The sequence below is a fragment of the Lissotriton helveticus genome, chromosome 7, assembly GCF_964261635.1.
Source record: "Lissotriton helveticus chromosome 7, aLisHel1.1, whole genome shotgun sequence".
Taxonomy (NCBI): domain Eukaryota; kingdom Metazoa; phylum Chordata; class Amphibia; order Caudata; family Salamandridae; genus Lissotriton; species Lissotriton helveticus.
Window position 1 is genome coordinate 1,694,765,741 of NC_136068.1, and position 16,667 is coordinate 1,694,782,407.

Sequence of the window (16,667 nt, forward strand, 5' to 3'; positions counted from 1 at the left end):
GCAGCCTGGTTCTGTACCAGCTGGAGCCTCTTGATCTGATACAAAGGGAGTCCTAGATAGATTGAATTTGCATAGTCTAGGTGAGACAGGACCAATCCTATCACAACTTGTATCAGTTCTGCCTGGTTGAGCAGGCGGTGTATCTTCTGGATCTTTCGCAATTGAAAGAAGCATTTAGATATTACTGTACCCACCTGAGTATTCAGAGAGAGATCTCTATCAATAGTTACCCCTAGACTTTTTACAGAGGAGGAGGGTTTGGGAAAAGGCCCTAATACTGTAGGCCAATAGTGGGGGCCCCAGGAGATGCAGCTATCTCCTATCAATAGCACCTCCGTCTTCCCGGGGTTGAGCTTCAATTGATTATGATCCATCCAATGACGGATAAACACCATAGTTTCCTGAAAATTAGTGATAGACTAAATGTGGATACTTTCCTCTGTTTTAAAGCTTTAATCAGGGGGAGAAGGTAGAGATTGAACAAATGTGGGGACAAAGAAGATCCCTGTGGGACCCCACATGTGGTGTTCGACCTATAAGCAGTGAAATTTGCTAAGCGAACTGCCTGTGTACGATCTTCCAAAAAGGAGGCGATCCATTTCAAGGCCTTGCCCTGAAAGCCTACCCGTCCGACACGGTCCACCAAGATCTTGTGGTCCACCGTGTCGAGCGCGGCAGACAGATCTAAAAGGACCAGTGCTTGGGGGATTCCAGCATCAGCCTTCCTTCGGAGCTCGTCCAGGACTGCCAAGATAACCACCTCCATGGAGTGACCTGGCCGGAAGCCGGCTTGGTGGGAGTCCAGATATCCAGTGTGTTCCATAAAGTCGGACATACATTTTGCCACGTGTGCCTCCAGCACCTTAGCCAGGTAAGGGAGCAAGGAGATGGGGCAATAATTGGAAGGTTCCGAAGGATCGGCACCAACCTTTTTTAACAGAGGAACTACTATGGCATCTTTAAACGATTTAGGGACACAGCCTTGAGTTAATGAGGAGTTGAGCAAGGACAAGGCGGGCTGAGGAGTGATGAAAAAACTTCCCTCAGTGTGTGCGGTGGACAACAATCCCAGGGGGAACCTGATTTTACTTTAGACAGTAGAGGAGAGAGTGATTCAGCATTAATTATAGGGAAGATGTCCATTGTACAAGTATTCATGATAGTATCAGTCGGAGGCTCAGTTAATGGAGAGCATACAATGCTAGCTTTAATAGCTACAATCTTTTCCAGAAAGAAAGTGTTCAGCTTGTCGCATAGCTCCAATGAAGGAGTTGGTTTAAGTGACAGTCTATCCGGGTGAGATAGCTCATCCACAATCGAGAAGATCTCTCTCGACTTGTTGGAAGAGGTAAGGATCCTCGAGGAAAAGTGTTCTACTTTGGCTGCTTTAATGGCTTTATTATATTTTACCTGCTCTTGTTTATAAAGGATCCTGTCCCCTAAGTCATAACGAGCTCTCCATTTTCCCTCCCTCTGGCGGAGTAACAGTTTCATTTCTTTTAATTCCTTGGTAAACCACTTATGAGCTTCTGCCTTTCGATTAATCTTGATCTTTTTTAGTGGTGCAGAGTGGTCGCTCGCTGTTGTTAGCCACAGCGAGATCTGAGAATCGTAAATGTCCACATTCTGCACAGGACTTGGCATAGAGCTAGTTAGAATGTTCATAAATTCTGGCTTGTCAATAGTATTCCAGTATCTCACTGAGCCACCCTCAACTAGGGGGGGCTTGACTCTTATGGGCAGAGTTAGTTGGAATGTGACCAAAAAATGGTCAGACCATATGCATGGGAGTACCCTCAGGGCAGAAATAATCGGGTTTGTCGTCCAGATCTGGTCCATTATAAGGCCTTTCTGATGCGTTGGCGTTAAGAGATGTTGTGTAAGATTAAAATTTGTTAAGAGGTTAGCGAATTCGAGAGAATGAGGGCCACCTAACGGATCGCCGAACCAATAGTTAAAATCACCAATGAGCAAAATATTTGAGTATTTAGTTGCTAAGTTTGCTATCTGCTCGCTCAAGGTGAGGGGGAAGAGGGGCATAGGCTGAGGGGGCCTGTAGACAATGATGCAGATCAGAGAGGTGTGATCAGAATCTAACTTGATTACTACATTGTCTGCAGCAACCAAATTAAGGGGCGTAATAGTCGTAAAAGTATGTTTACGCTGAATAATAGCAGCCACTCCACCACCCGCTTTTCCTGGAGAGCGATCAGTGTGGAGTATATAGTAATCTGTAGGGAGAGCGGTCAGTATATCTGGAATGGAATCAGGAGTCAGACATGTTTCGATAAGAAACAGAATGTCCGGTGATTCATTTGAGAGTAGTGTAAAAATCTCCAATTTATGTTTCACTAATGAGCGTGTGTTTAAGTAGGAGATCCGAAGAGTCACCTGTTTTGAGGGGATAGTTGTGGAGTTTTTCCCCTGGACATGCAATAACTCCGGAAATCTGCCACGTGAGTGCAGTAATCCCAGATTTGCAAGGCGGTCCTGTATATCCGCGTCTAACGTTAGAGGTGTATTGTGTAGACTGCAGAGGTCCTCAGAGGAGTATGTAAAAAATTGCACAGAGTGAGGTGCCCCTTGCCCCGTACTGGCACAGACGGGCGCAGACGGGTTTGCCTTTGGCGCGCCTTCGGCGGGCGAATGGATAGTGGCATTTGTAGTGGAGGAGGTTGGGAGGGGCCAGGCTGCTAGAGCGCAACCTGCGTTCTACCCCCAGCTATTCGGCTGCGAGACCAAACGATGTGGGGGTGAGCAGGGTTCGAGTACCCATGATGGTGCCACAGATTAAAGAGCAATTCAATATTTTAAAAACACAGTAAGCAATAAAATAACACTGTCACGAGTGCTAAGTGAAAATAAAGTAGCTCCTGGCTACAGCCTCCTCTCAACACCTAAAGCTCATGTGAGCTCGAGTGCGCGCGGTTCCAGGCGCTTTTTAAGTCCGGGAGGTCGGGAGGGGCCAGGCTGCTAGAGCGCAACCCGCGTTCTACCCCCAAGATGGCGGCCAGCTAGAGTATCGGTCTCAACAGCAGCTATTGGGCTGCGAGACCAAACGATGTGGGGGGTGAGCAGGGTTCGAGTACCCGTGATGGTGCCACAGATTAAAGAGCAATTCAATATTTTAAAAAAACAGTAAGCAATAAAATAACAATGTCACGAGTGCTAAGTGAAAATAAAGTAGCTCCTGGCTGCAGCCTCCTCTCAACACCTAAAGCTCATGTTGGTCATGATAAGGGCACCTGAGAGTAAGAAAAGGTCAGGTCTATTTTCAAAACCTCACAAGGTTATCAAGATTTTGAGAAATGCCATTAGGACCGAAGACTCTCGCAAATGGAACTTGAACAGGGTTGTTGTCTTGAAAAATAATACACTACTCGAAGACAAAAATGTTTTACTTAATGGAAAAAACAAAGTTGATACTTGTGAATCAGACACAACATCTAATGTTCCTAACTTCATTCAAAGGCAATGCAGAAGAAGTTTACCTTCTAAATTTAAAGATTATGAGATGAACAGTTGAATGTTTTTTTTGGTTTTTGTTGTTTGTTTTTATTGCAGTAAGGAAGGTGTGTAATAGTGTGCCTTTTACTTGTATTTACATACTTGTCCCTTTAAGAGTTTGAGTTGTTGTTCAAGCAGCTCCATAGCAATGGAATGAATATGAGTGGTCGGCAAGTCAGTTGCACCTGACTAGAGCAAGCTGATGGATGGGACATTTTCTTTACGTGAATAAACTTGCCTTTTTCATCATATTGGATATTCATCTTGGTTTTACAGAGTAATTGCTGCTGTTCTTAAATTTGAGAAAGCGTGCCAACACTTCTCGGCATGGGTGCAGTACATTTTAAGCCCTCGTTCTACGCGGGCTGGTATTCCGGATTACCGTGCCTTAACAGCAGGCTGCTCATGCGGAAGGCTTTAATGACTGATTGCTTTAAATGTGGAATGAGGGAGGCTCCTTTCACAGACTAACACCGTGAAGGCAAGTGATGCTTGGCAGAAACTTGTGTGGGTTGAAATAAAGGCCTTTCAGAATATGCTGGTACCACCGCGTCCGCGAGTATTGCAAGCCGCGACTGCCTTTAATTAGAATACAGTGCACAAGTGAGCCTAGTTTACTGATAAGGAGCACCTGTTTAATAATACACCGGAGAGTCGTGGGCCGAAGTGACTGATGCACACGGTCACTGGTGAAGAAGTGCCTGATAAACATACGTGTGACGCTAATTTCGTGCCTGATATGCACATGATCACTGATGATAACATTTCTGACACACAGAGGTTAAGTGCCTGGTACACACATGCCAAGGATGATAAAATGCCTGCTATACTTGTGTTTAATGGTGATGAGGTGCCTGCTATGCACACGCACACTCATGTTTATTCGTGACAAAATCTCTTATGTACACACCATTAATTGTGAAGAAGTGCTTTATACACACGTTTATTGGCAAATAAAGGCATGAAACATACCTGTTATATGCAGATGAAGTGCGCGATAGACATGTTACATTTTAATGAAGTGCTTAAGGCACACTTGTTTAATTGTCCTGAAGTGCCTGTTGTGAAGGGCCTGATTCACACTTGCTTATGATGAAGGGTCGGATTCGTTAATAGTACTTTAAACTCGCATAAAGGCTTGATTAACCAATTACACCTTCCATGTCGGATTTTATTTGTAGATGGACTGTAGTGTAGCAGTGTATTTTTGTTGTCCATATGTGCCATTCTTTCTTTTTCATATACGCTGAAAACATTTTCATTTTTTTCCCCTTGTCTACAAACTGTTTATGATCATGAAAAGTAAGACATTGCTTTTGTACTGTTCCTCCTGTTAGCACAATTGGTAAGGGCGACCACACTATGGAATATTTTACACCGGCGCAAATGTTAGAAAGCATGTTCGTTTTTTAATTATGGGTTCCACTGCAATATTAATTGAGAGAAATCCGGGTACAATCATGATCTCAATTTGAAACAGGGAAAGGTATTTAAAAGGCTAAATTCTATTTTATTGGTTTCGTTTGCCTGGAATCGCATATGTATTTTTGAACAATCCTTTCTTGCTCAGTGAATTAATGTGAATTTAAACGGGGGTCCCATGTGAAATTCAAAATTTGGAAAACTTAATGACCAATAACAAGTTATGTGGCGTGGTATGGGGAATACTGGGTGGGGAAGTCTGAGCACAATTTTACTAGGGGGGAATGTACCTAGTAAAATTGAGTGCATTTTAAGTAGAGGTTGTGGGCGCTGCCTAGCCCCCACCTCACTCCTCCTACAGCACAGGGAGAGCATGGAACACTCTGCATGCCGTTTAACAACCCCCTCCCCCCCCCCCGCCTTTCCAGGCCCCAGATAGCCTCCTCGCCCATGTCCCTGGCCTGCAGCAATACCCCACTTCCATTTACCACCTGCTGAATGGAGGTGGCAAATGGGAGCAGAAATGGTCTGTTATTCAGCCTGGAATGGGGATCCCCATGCTGCTTTTGACCCAGTGAAGCAGGTCTGCCTGCTATTAGCCATTCCAGGCAGAATAATTTGTAACTGGAGTGTATGGAGTTGCAGTTACTGGTAGGAGTCGGCGATCCCAGACCCAGACATTGCAGCACCCCTGCATAGTGCAACTCGTAATTGGGCCATGAACAAGAATAGTCTGAGCAGTGAATCTAAAAGACCATCATTTGAGAAAATGCAGGGTGAGATCGAAACCGGCCAGTGTGATGCTTGAAGCTGTAAATGGTGCTTCTGTATGACTTTACAACTGAGCTGAAATTCAATAATGTAACTGCTCAAAACAATATATATATTTTAGGACTTGATGCTCATCAGTGAAGGGCCAGATAAACCTATTTAATATATACATACATAATTCATCTGATTTTAAGTCTAGTGCTTTAAGGTGTTTAGTTGATTTCCAGCATTGGGGAAAACGTCTTTTGAAGGATTTGTGTTTGTAATGATCTGAGCAGGTAATAGTGTTGTTGTGCTGATTTATGGAGGCGATATGCTGACTGGAATACATTTTTAGTTGTTGCTGGAAGGAAGCTGTTCCAGCACACTATGTCACTTTGGGACTTTTTGCATGGCGTGGCATGCAAAAAAAAATGGATTTAACCGAGATCTGTGACTGGGGGTGAATGTTCGATTTGTTCCGCATGAAGGTGGGGAGCTGGTTTCTGGCATGTTAAACATGTAATACTCCCCTGTGTGTGGTTTGCAGTTCCGTGGGCGAGGCAGGTATGCCTGTTAAACATGTGGGTGCTGCTCAGCTCATGTCCTGGGCTAGGAACCTTATGTTCATGGCACCTTGATCCTGTTTCATGTTTTTCATGTTTCGATATTGCCTCTTTGAATCTTGGTACAGCACTGTGGCTAATAAATATATGCTCCCTTTGATATTACTCAGCAATGTATTTTATCTCGAAGTCTGTTATGAAGCTCTGTGTTTATACTGAATAAGCAGCTACCTATGTTATGACATCTCTTAATGTAATAACTGCACTTTCACAATTGCTATATTAACCTTCTAGCTTTCTCAAATTTGCTTGAAAATGCACCATTTGTCCACTCTTTTTTCAAAATTTTCTCGTGGGAAAGCCCCCGAACCCCTCTTAGGTTGTTCGACCTCGCTCGCTCTCTGCGGTGCAGTATGACATTAATTTTACGCCCCACCACTTTCAAATGTCACCAGACACTGTATCCCCGCTTGCCCCCCTTTTTTATTTGCAGTTCTATATAGCGCGAACTCGACCCAAAGGTATTAAAGCCCTAAACTTGAGCACCAGTTACATTAGACAAGAAATTTGATATTTATAGCTTAAGATCCACTGTCAGCCTGAGTTTTTCTGTGAACCAGCTGGTTTCTGTGTTCAGGCAAGAAATCCATCTACTTTTTTGTCCATCATCTGGTGAGCGTAATCAAGTGGTCTTTATATCAATTTCGCTATGCAGCTGATAAAATAACCAGGTTTCACCTGATTACCTTATCTGCAAACATGTTTTCATCTGGCACTAATCAACATCTATTGCCCATATTTTACCCACCATATGCAAAATAAATGCCTACTCTCCCAGTCTGCAACATCTATCTGCTTCATGCACTTTGTGAACATAAAATGCAGGCGGTTGCTCCCCACACTGATAGCCTCCTGTGGTGCTTTTGTTTCTAAGGCACCCCTGGGGTGGACTGATGTTAGGCTGGGCCGCCCATATGCAGAGGAGGGATATATGATTAAATAACTACTTACTAAACCACAAATTCCCTAACCACGTAGGCTAAACAACGAGCAATGCCAAACCACTACGTTTTTTACAACGAGTACCTAAACCACGAAAAAAATAAAATTGTGATTTGCCAATAGATGGCACTATTGTAATAATAATACTTCTGTGTGTGAAGTAAAATGTCCAATTGAGAGGAACTAATGAGAAGAAGGCAGCCCACACACTGACATAAATCCAACACACAAATTGACTTGTCAGACAGACCCATCTGGCACTGCCATATTGCCCAATACGCCTGTCTGACCTTGGCCCCAAACTGAACGGATGGCAGCAGCCAAAGTATCAAAGAAGGGGCCACTCCTGCGCCATTACTTCCGTTGTCAGTAGGTCTTCTGCAACTGTTTTTTTAAACATATTTTATTAACTTTTTGGTCACGGTCAATACAGTTTTGTATTATGAAGTGCAATAGCAGTTTTGCAGTTCGTATTTACATATATATAATTTCCATATAACATCCAGGGTACCAGACACACAATTTCCTCTGATATTTGTGATGCATTGATTCTTCGCACTGCACCATTATTTCGCCTGTTTTTTTGTCAAATGCTTTTTCTCTGCCCTCCTCCTCTAATTGACACCAGGGTGTTCATGGTAATAAGAACAAAGTCGCCACAGTTTAACTGGTAGCAGTTAAGCCCATCCAATGATTATGGTAAAAGTACAAAGGTAGAAGGCTTCATCTTGGTTTAATACACAACCAAAATGTAATACCAGGAAAGCCAACTGCGACCTCCTGCCCTCTTTCTCAGTGCACTTCAAAGGCTGATTATCAATTATGCTCTGGTGACAGGCGCTCCCGTGCCAGTTCAAAGCATAGATCATGCACAATAATTGCTCTGCTTCCAATGCCATGACCTTCGAGGAGGGGAGAGACTCGTTGTTAAGGAAAGCCGTGGTTTAGAATTGTCATTGTTAAGGCTTAGTCGTGGTTCAGGATTCGTTGCTCAGGTAAGTCGTTAAAAAAAACTTCGTTGTTAAGGGTGTTTCCTGCAGAGGAGACCTGGGACATGGAGTGGCCTGGCGAAGAGCGTGCAGAAAGTGGCAAATAGCAACAGGATCAGCATGTTATGTTATCATTTTTGTATAGCGCATGGCTGCCCCAGCAAAGGGGCGTTCCAGCGCTGATCTCAGTCATACAGAGGGGCAGGGCAGAAGCAGGTGGGGAAGATTACTTAGGAAAGAGATACGTTTTTATAGCCTTAGGTAATGCGGCATGGTTTTGGTTGAATGTGGAAGGAACCCCACTTAACAGAACATTGTGCTGCATTACAACACTTAAGTAGCATTGTATGGTTTAATAAGTCTGGGGCTCTTATTGAATGCATTTCAACTTTTTAATTTGAATACATGTATTTACTTTTTTAGAAACAATGTCAAGGATGTACTTACTGGTGATGATTTACGAAGATCAAACATTGTTGCAATTGATGTACAACAAATCTACCAAATATTAAAGTTCCTGTCTTTAACTGATAGTCACACCTCAAACAAACATTGCTTTAGTCAGCTAATGTATTACGAGCCATTTGAGCCAAACTACATAACTGGCTTTAAACTTTTAAATTAAAACTGATAATAACAGTTAACAGTACTCATTTTACTGACTGAGATCTGCCCTGGGACGCCCCTTTGCTGGGGCAGCCATGCGCTATACAAAAATGATAACATAACATAACCTTCAACGGATAAATAATGTGACATCACTGCCAGAGATTGAATTTTAAACATTGGGTTTCAGAAACTCAACGCAGGGAGATATTTTACTGCCCCAAATGAGGCTGCATCATAAAGTTTATATTTATACCACATATTTAACAGAATAAGGAACAAAAGGGAACTAATTGTTAGCGTGCCGCCGATGCTTCTAATGCCTTTAAATGAAAATGCGGATGACTGCATTAAGAAATCAGATTTAAAACACCACGGAGGATATCCCGTGCACACTGTTTGAGGGATGGTGGGGTTGGTGGGGGTGGATGCAGTCACTTGTAGACTGTTACTGCATACTGCAGAAGAGGCTGCTTGAGTGCATATCTAGTGACATTTCCACAGCCATCTAGCAGCTGCTTCCCACTACTGTGATGAGACGCCCCGCCAGTGTCCTAAGGTATTACCCGCCCGCTGCCTCAGCGGACATGCCAGCTTGTCTGCCCAGAGCCTCAAATTGCTGAAGAGCGAGGTGAGCGACCCCCTCCTCCCCCCACCCATACGTGAGGCAAAATGGCGGCCAGCGTCCCAGCGCATCTACAAGGCAGGGCGCCCAGGGACGCCAGGGGTGATCTTTGTTGCCTGTTTTAACAACTAATGGGCGCTCCCTCCCTGCAAAGCTCAGCCGCACTCGACACACTTGATATGGAACAGAGTCCAAGGATGCCTGACCCCATCATGGCTGATAATGATGACTTCTTCCCCCCTTGCTGAACTTTGACTTACTCTACCCGTCCAGGACTGCGCCTACCCTTATGAGAACATCTGCAATTCTTTCGGACCATGGCTCCCCAACACCCCCCCGCCACTCTTCTGTCCACCCCTGAGCACACATGACCTCTATCCTGACAGCGGAGTCCGAACATTATGTCCGACACCCGGTGGAGCTGCTCTGTTCAGCTAATGACGAGATCGGCCTTGGCTCACCCCTCTGACCATCACCCGCCCAGCCGGACCTTGGGCACAGTTTCTCCACTTCACCCTGTCTCGCCCATTCCCCCCCCCCCCCCCCTCTACTGGCGAAAATCTCACCCAGCGTTTTAACCTCAAGATGGCACCTGAAATGGAACGGACCTGCTTTTTGAATGACTCGAAGCAGATCCATGGGAACTTTTACCGTACTGCCTATCCCCTACCCCTCCCTGCTCTACTTCTCTCCACTTTCCTGCTACTGACCTCTGCCCTCACCTGTCCTGGCCCTAGTCCCCACATTGTTTACCTGTGAATTTTCCCTCGTCATTTGATATCTAGCTATTTTGTCTGATGCCCGATGGAGCTACCTGGTTTAGCTATAGGGGAGACAGGTCGGGGATTCCCTCCTTGGACGTCACCTACACAGTCGGTCTTTAGACAGACTTCATTTCGTCTCTCCTTGTTGTCTCTTCCCCTATCCTCCCTTTCTCACCTTCCCTGTCCCCTCCCCTCTACGCTCCATTATTTTGCCCTCCATGTTCTTTAAATGTTTCCCATTGAGACCTAGCTATTTGGCCAAAGCCCGGTGGAGCTACCTGATAGCTATAGAGGAGATGGGTTTTGGAACTTCCTCCTCGACCGTCACCTACCCAGCCGGACTTTGGGCAGATTTTCCTTCGTCTTTCTGCCGTATCTCCCTCCCACCCCTTTTCCCTTACCCCCTTCCCCTCTACACTTCACTTATCTCGTTCTCTATGCTCTTGTAATTGTCTGTCTAGCAACTGATGTAAATTGAAACTGATGTAATCTTGTAATTTTGTGGAACCTCATGTAAAGCCGGGTCTGGTGGCTCAGTGGACTAATGCATCCACTGCAGGGGCCTCTGTTTGACCTCATGGTCACAGGTTCAAATCCCAGCAGGTCCACTCAGCCTTTCATCCATCTGAGGTCGATAAAATGAGTACCATTGAGTTGGGTAACAATATACATCTATTATTTCAGCGCCAAGATACCCGTAGTGGTGAACCTGCGCTTTACAAATACACCTGTTATGTTAAAGCGCTCTGATACCTCCGGGTCTAGCCAGCGCTATATAAAACTCTTAAAATATATAAATGAATAAATTCCACAGGGCATTTCTCAACCAGGCAAGTAAAGGGCACTCAGTAGTGGCGCTACAGCCCTCTTCCTGGATCACATAACTCAAATGGCTGATCGTTTTTGGGGCCCTGTATGAAGTGTGAGAACCAAGAGCTGCCGCTTATGCCTAATATGTATTTACAGAAATGTAATTCAGGTGATCAGTGACAGCCGCAGTGGTAAGGACATTGGTTCAGCACGGTGGTACAGAAAAGTGCATGTACGAACAAGCACTGCAAACTCAGCAAGTCAAGCGCGGCACCCGGGGGCGGGACAGCAATGAGGAGCAGGCTGCAGCCCAGCCAAAAAACAGAATGGTAGGGGCACAGCATTATAATTAAAGCATGCCATGCTTGTAAAAATTCAATAAATAAATAATGCAATTTATAGGCCTGCGGATGCTACAGTTACAGCACACCGTGCTGCCAAAATTAAACAAGCAGAACTGCTGATTCGGGTTCGCATCCGTGCGTTTCTCCCATAAGAATGAAGGTTGCAACCGCTGTGCTCATGGGGCAGAGAGGAAACAAGCATTGGAAAGGTCCGAAAGTAAAACGAGCACCTGCTGAAATATTAAGCTTGGCGCCCATATTTTTACCAAGGCTGAATGTTCTGCGTGTGCCCCGGGGCAGGGCAGCAACGAGGAGCAACTGCAACACTGACTAATGAAACAAGGAAGTAGTCCCTAAATGGATAGATAAGAGCCAGCAGCGGAACTACACTGTAGTTGGTCAGTGCTGCTTCCTGCAAAACGGAGGCAAAACGGAAGTGACATATCGCATCAAAAGCCAACCATGAGCCAGATAAGAAGACCAATGCCAGAATCAACCAATGGCAAGCGACAGGAGAAATTTCCCCCCATATTTGTGTTTATTATAGGTCTTGCGACAGCGCCTGCGTTGTCAAGGTAAGACCTAAAAACACTAGTGGGGAGGGCATTGTAAATATGACAGATATAGCATGATTTTCAGCCCTGTTTACAGAAACAGCATTGCAGCGAAACTACGCCCGGAGCAAGAATGCTCTGTAAAAGAAAATAGAACCTTTCCCAAACACAAGCAGGAAACCAAGAAAAAGAAATCCCTAGGGAACAGATAAACACGACTAAGTGTAATGATACCGTAGTTAGTCCCTGCTACTGGCAGGAGTGAAAGAGAAAAGGAGGGACAAAGAGGCAAGACTGACCATACTCGAGGTTGGATTTTTAAAGGACACAGCAACAAACAAATCAAAAGCAGGGGAGGGGCTTTTGTCTCACAAGAGAAGTATACTAAAGTATAAGAGGTCGTACACTTACGCTCGACCTAAAAATGGGAGGTAAAATACCGCTATATAACCACAGAAACAAATACCCACACATCGCACATTGTTTTTTTCCAAACTATGGGCTTGACTGTTTAGCGATCTCTAATGACAAGACATGAGCTTTTTGATTATATCAACATTTAATACACAATAAATAGGCTATTACTTTATTGTTTTGTATGTGTTTTTGTGGAATGTGAATGTGGAACGTTTTGCTTTGAGGTGCCTCGGATCGAATACACAAGCCAATTGATTATGATGTTATCTATGCAATTGTGCAGTATATTATCTTGGACATTTACCCACAATTTGTCCCTTGTTTCTTTCTTAATATATCATAGACAAGGACCATGCCCACGGTTACAAACATATAGGACCTTTTTTTTAAATCCATCCCTAAAATGTCATATCTAACAAAGGATTTTGTTACTTACGACATCCAGCTGGGGTTCTCCAGTCGTAGATTTTAACCCCTTCATTCTGGCAGGTGGATGCGTAGGCATAAAGGGCTTGACACAAGAACTGCTTGGCTCCTCCGTTGATACAGACGTCATAGAGGCAGCCATCAAAGAAGTTGTCCGGGTTGAACTTGCTGTGGCACTCGCGGAAGGCACCGTTCATGGTCTTGCTGATGATACCGCAGAATTGCTCGCTTTCATACAGCGCCCTTTTGCTGTCATCGCAGGTCGGGCATTCCCCTTTACAGACATGGAAACAGGAGGGAACTCGGTCTGGAACCTGCCAGCTCTTGGCCCAATCTATGATGGATGTGACTGTGGTGCCATCAGGAGTCTGAATTTCATCCCTGACATTCTGGTTGAAGTTTCCACAGAGGCCACAAGTGGCTCCATAGTAGCTGCTTGGAATAGTTATCCTTAAATGCCAGTTCCACTCATAGGACACCTGGAGCCCGAAATCTGTCTGCAGAAGGGCTGTGGCCCCACTTTTTACCAATTTTATCTGCCCATCATTCAGTGTAACAGGCAGATTGGTGAGTTCATCATTGATCTAGAAACAGAAGACAATATGAGTTACTCCACCTGCTCGACACATCTAATTGCTCTCTGCATAGGTACCATGGCATGGATATGTCTCTATCACATCATGAAGGTGTTGAGCAGCATCATCAAGCAACTCCTTGTCAAACCACCACTGAAGTGTTCCTACATCCACCTATGCCCTTCCTATCCTGTTTCATCTTTTCCTTTACTGCTGTGACCTTCACTGTATGCCTCCAACAGTGTCCTTCCACTCTGCACCATAAAATACCACCTTTAATGCTCCTACCTGCCCTCTCTTTCTTCTTTACAATGATTTCCTGTAAAACCTACAAGGTTTACAGTGCTCTGTTGATTTGTAATGATGTTTGCATTAATTAGTATGTATACACAGGGAGCCATTTCACAAATGTCACTCTTATACTGCACACCGCTCATTTTTAGGTGTTCGCTGTCTGCAAGACCTAGTGTATCTCTTCTGTGGGCTTTTGGCACACCCACCAATTGCCATTGGTTCTTTCTTTTGGCATTCCAAAATGATGCCTTTCTATTGGTCCATTCCTCTCAATTGTCCTTTAACTTAGTGATTGCTTTTGTTAGCCATCCCATGCTTCCTGCTCACCTAGTGGATGGCCCCTCCTCCTGTCTGGGAATCGCAGCCTGTTACAGCCTGAAACGTCTGTGTGGGTGGAATTTTGATTGGCACAGGGATTGTTTTGTGTGCAACGTTCTTGCATGTCACTAAATTTCATTATGGAAACCCAGCACCCAGAACACTGCTTGCCTGACCCCCTCACAACACTGGAGCCTGCCCCCACCATCAGCCCTTGCTCTGAGGTCACTGCTTGCAGTTCCTCACAGTCATCGGTAAGGCAGTCATTGGTAAGGCTGCAGGTGGTAGATACATATGGTGTATGCAAGTTTGTTGTTTTATGTTCCTATATGACCATGTTATTGCCTCATACCAAATCAAGAAAAGAAACTGTGTGGTATTTGTAACTGCTGTGATAAACACTCTGCTCTGCATTTAGTCTGGCAATCGTCGTCTAACTAAAACTGCTGAATTGTTCACAATTACTTTTCTGTTTGACACAAATTAACTGCGCATTATGACGCTACAATCTAAGGGCCCGATGTAGGTGGCCATTACCGGTCGGTAATGGCCGAATTCGGCCGTTACTGACCGGTAAATGGGTCATTGAGATGTAGGGGACCTTTTTTACAGAATCGGTAAATTTACTGAATCGGTAAATTTACAGATTCTGTAAAATACTGAATCGGTAATTTTACCGATTCGGTAAATCCCACATGTAGGTGGCACTGCAAACAGTGCCACAGGCCTTTAGGAGTCGGTATTTTACCACCCAATCCAATTGGGTGGTGAAATACCGAATCCAGGGGTGCATGCACATCTGTGCATGCACACCTGTGCCATGTGACACACAGACATGCCCTTAGGGCATGTATGTGTGCCACATGGCACACATGCCTGTAATTGGGGTGCCAGAGGGTGTTCAAGTGACACCCCCTGCACCCTTGCAATATTCGGTAAATACCGATTCGGTAATGCCCATTGATTCCTATGGGCTTCAATGCCCATAGGAATCAATGGGCATTACCGATTCGGTATTTACCGAATCGGTAAATACCGATTCCTTCCGATTCGGTAATTCTAAAAATACAATTACCTACATCTGCACTCCTCTTTTTTACCACTTCATAAATACCGATTCTGTATGAATCGGTAGTTAAGAAGTGGTAAAAAAGATTTACCTACATCGGGCCCTAAGTCTTTTCCCTGTAGGTATTCTCCCTAAACGGCTCTAAAAAGTAATCATTTGGCATCAATGGCGGTAAATAAATGTTACACAATGACATTACCTGTTCCTGTTTTAACCAAAATGGAAACCACAAAAGACAAATTCCAAAAGTATTTTTTTTTGCTTTTTGAATATCACTTTCAGATTACTCACCCTTATTTTTCCAATTTCGCCCTTGTAGATGGATATATTATAGCCGTACACACCGATATTGACCAGTCGCACATATGAGACAGCCTGGTTCCCCCGGTTGTCGTTCTTCTCATCAATGGTGAAGGGGACGAGCGTAGGGTCGGTGCCGCAGTACTTGGAAATAGTGTAGGAACATGTGCCCTGGAAGTCGTAGTTTAACCCGTCATAGGTATGGTAGTGACGGTTTCCCCATCCCCAGCAGGTGCCTGAATAGTCTGGCACACACACTGGGTTTCCATCTTTGATCCTACAAGTCTCCTTTATTCGACATTTCATAGATTTGCAAGGGTCTGAAAGAAGGCATAAGGTGTAGATTTTAGAATTTAGCAAGTTTTTTTTACATGTTTACACTTTGGTAAGAAAGGAATTATTTGAAGATTAGCTATCATTCTCGCTATAGTAACAAAGAACATGGGAACCCTGTGTGTTAAGAGGGACTGAGGGTGTACTAGAGACATGGGTTCTTACCAAGGAGTTTAGAAAGCATAAGCATAGAACCACAAATTAGTGCTGTGTTGATGTATCCAAATGGAATAGATTGTGTTTATTTAACATACATTAAAATGAGCAATAGATAAACAGCCGAGTGGGTAGTGTAGCAGGGTGTGGAAATCAGCCAATTTCCAGACCTAAGGCATTCACTAATAAAAGTGGCATCAGCAATACATTTTTAAGAAAGGCACAATGCGAAAGGACAACTCATGCTCCACATAAATTATAATACATTTGGAGTCACTGTGTGGGTGTCAATGACGTTTCGATCCCTGCTGAAAAGTAATGGAGCATCATGATCAGGACAAGAGGTTCTTTAGTTCCCTTCGAGTGCCTGTATTCCAATCCCCTAAGTAGGGGTGGGATCCGTGAATCAAGTGGAACTAAGTAGAACCGATGTCACAGAGGGTACCCACAGGCGAAATCCAATGACCAGCCTGTACGACGAGAGAATACTGAGGCTGGAGTAGGGACAGGAACCGATGTCCTGTAAGAGCAAGCCCGTCTCCCACGTACGATGCACCGGAAGGGAGCATCTAATTTCGGCCGAACTGGAATGCAATTCCCTCGGGGATCCTGGAGCTTGAAGAACGCTGAATGCGTGTGCGGATGATTCTGTTTCTCATTCTCGCTAAGCAGGTCAGCGGTTTATGATCAACAAGATTGATCTTTTATTAGGCTTGTTATATTGAAATTTGGAAAGGCCTGTGATTGAATATTCATTTTGTACACTCTCATTCTCCCTCTAACAACCTCCCCACCTCTGTCCAAAGGTGAGAATGCTTGCAAGAGCCCTAATTGCACGAA

The 16,667-nt window shown here is 44.4% G+C and overlaps 1 protein-coding gene across 1 annotated transcript in view; it reads right to left on the reverse strand.

Annotated features, from left to right (window-relative positions):
• Positions 1-16,667, reverse strand: part of LOC144769642 (uncharacterized) — a 1,000,462-nt gene that overhangs the window by 245,801 nt on the left and 737,994 nt on the right. Inside the window, exons 44-45 of the mRNA XM_078653818.1 lie at positions 15,330-15,658; positions 12,793-13,366 (exon numbers count right to left, since the gene is read on the reverse strand). Of these exons, the coding sequence (XP_078509944.1) occupies positions 12,793-13,366; positions 15,330-15,658 (903 nt within the window). The remainder of the gene's footprint in view (positions 1-12,792; positions 13,367-15,329; positions 15,659-16,667) is intronic.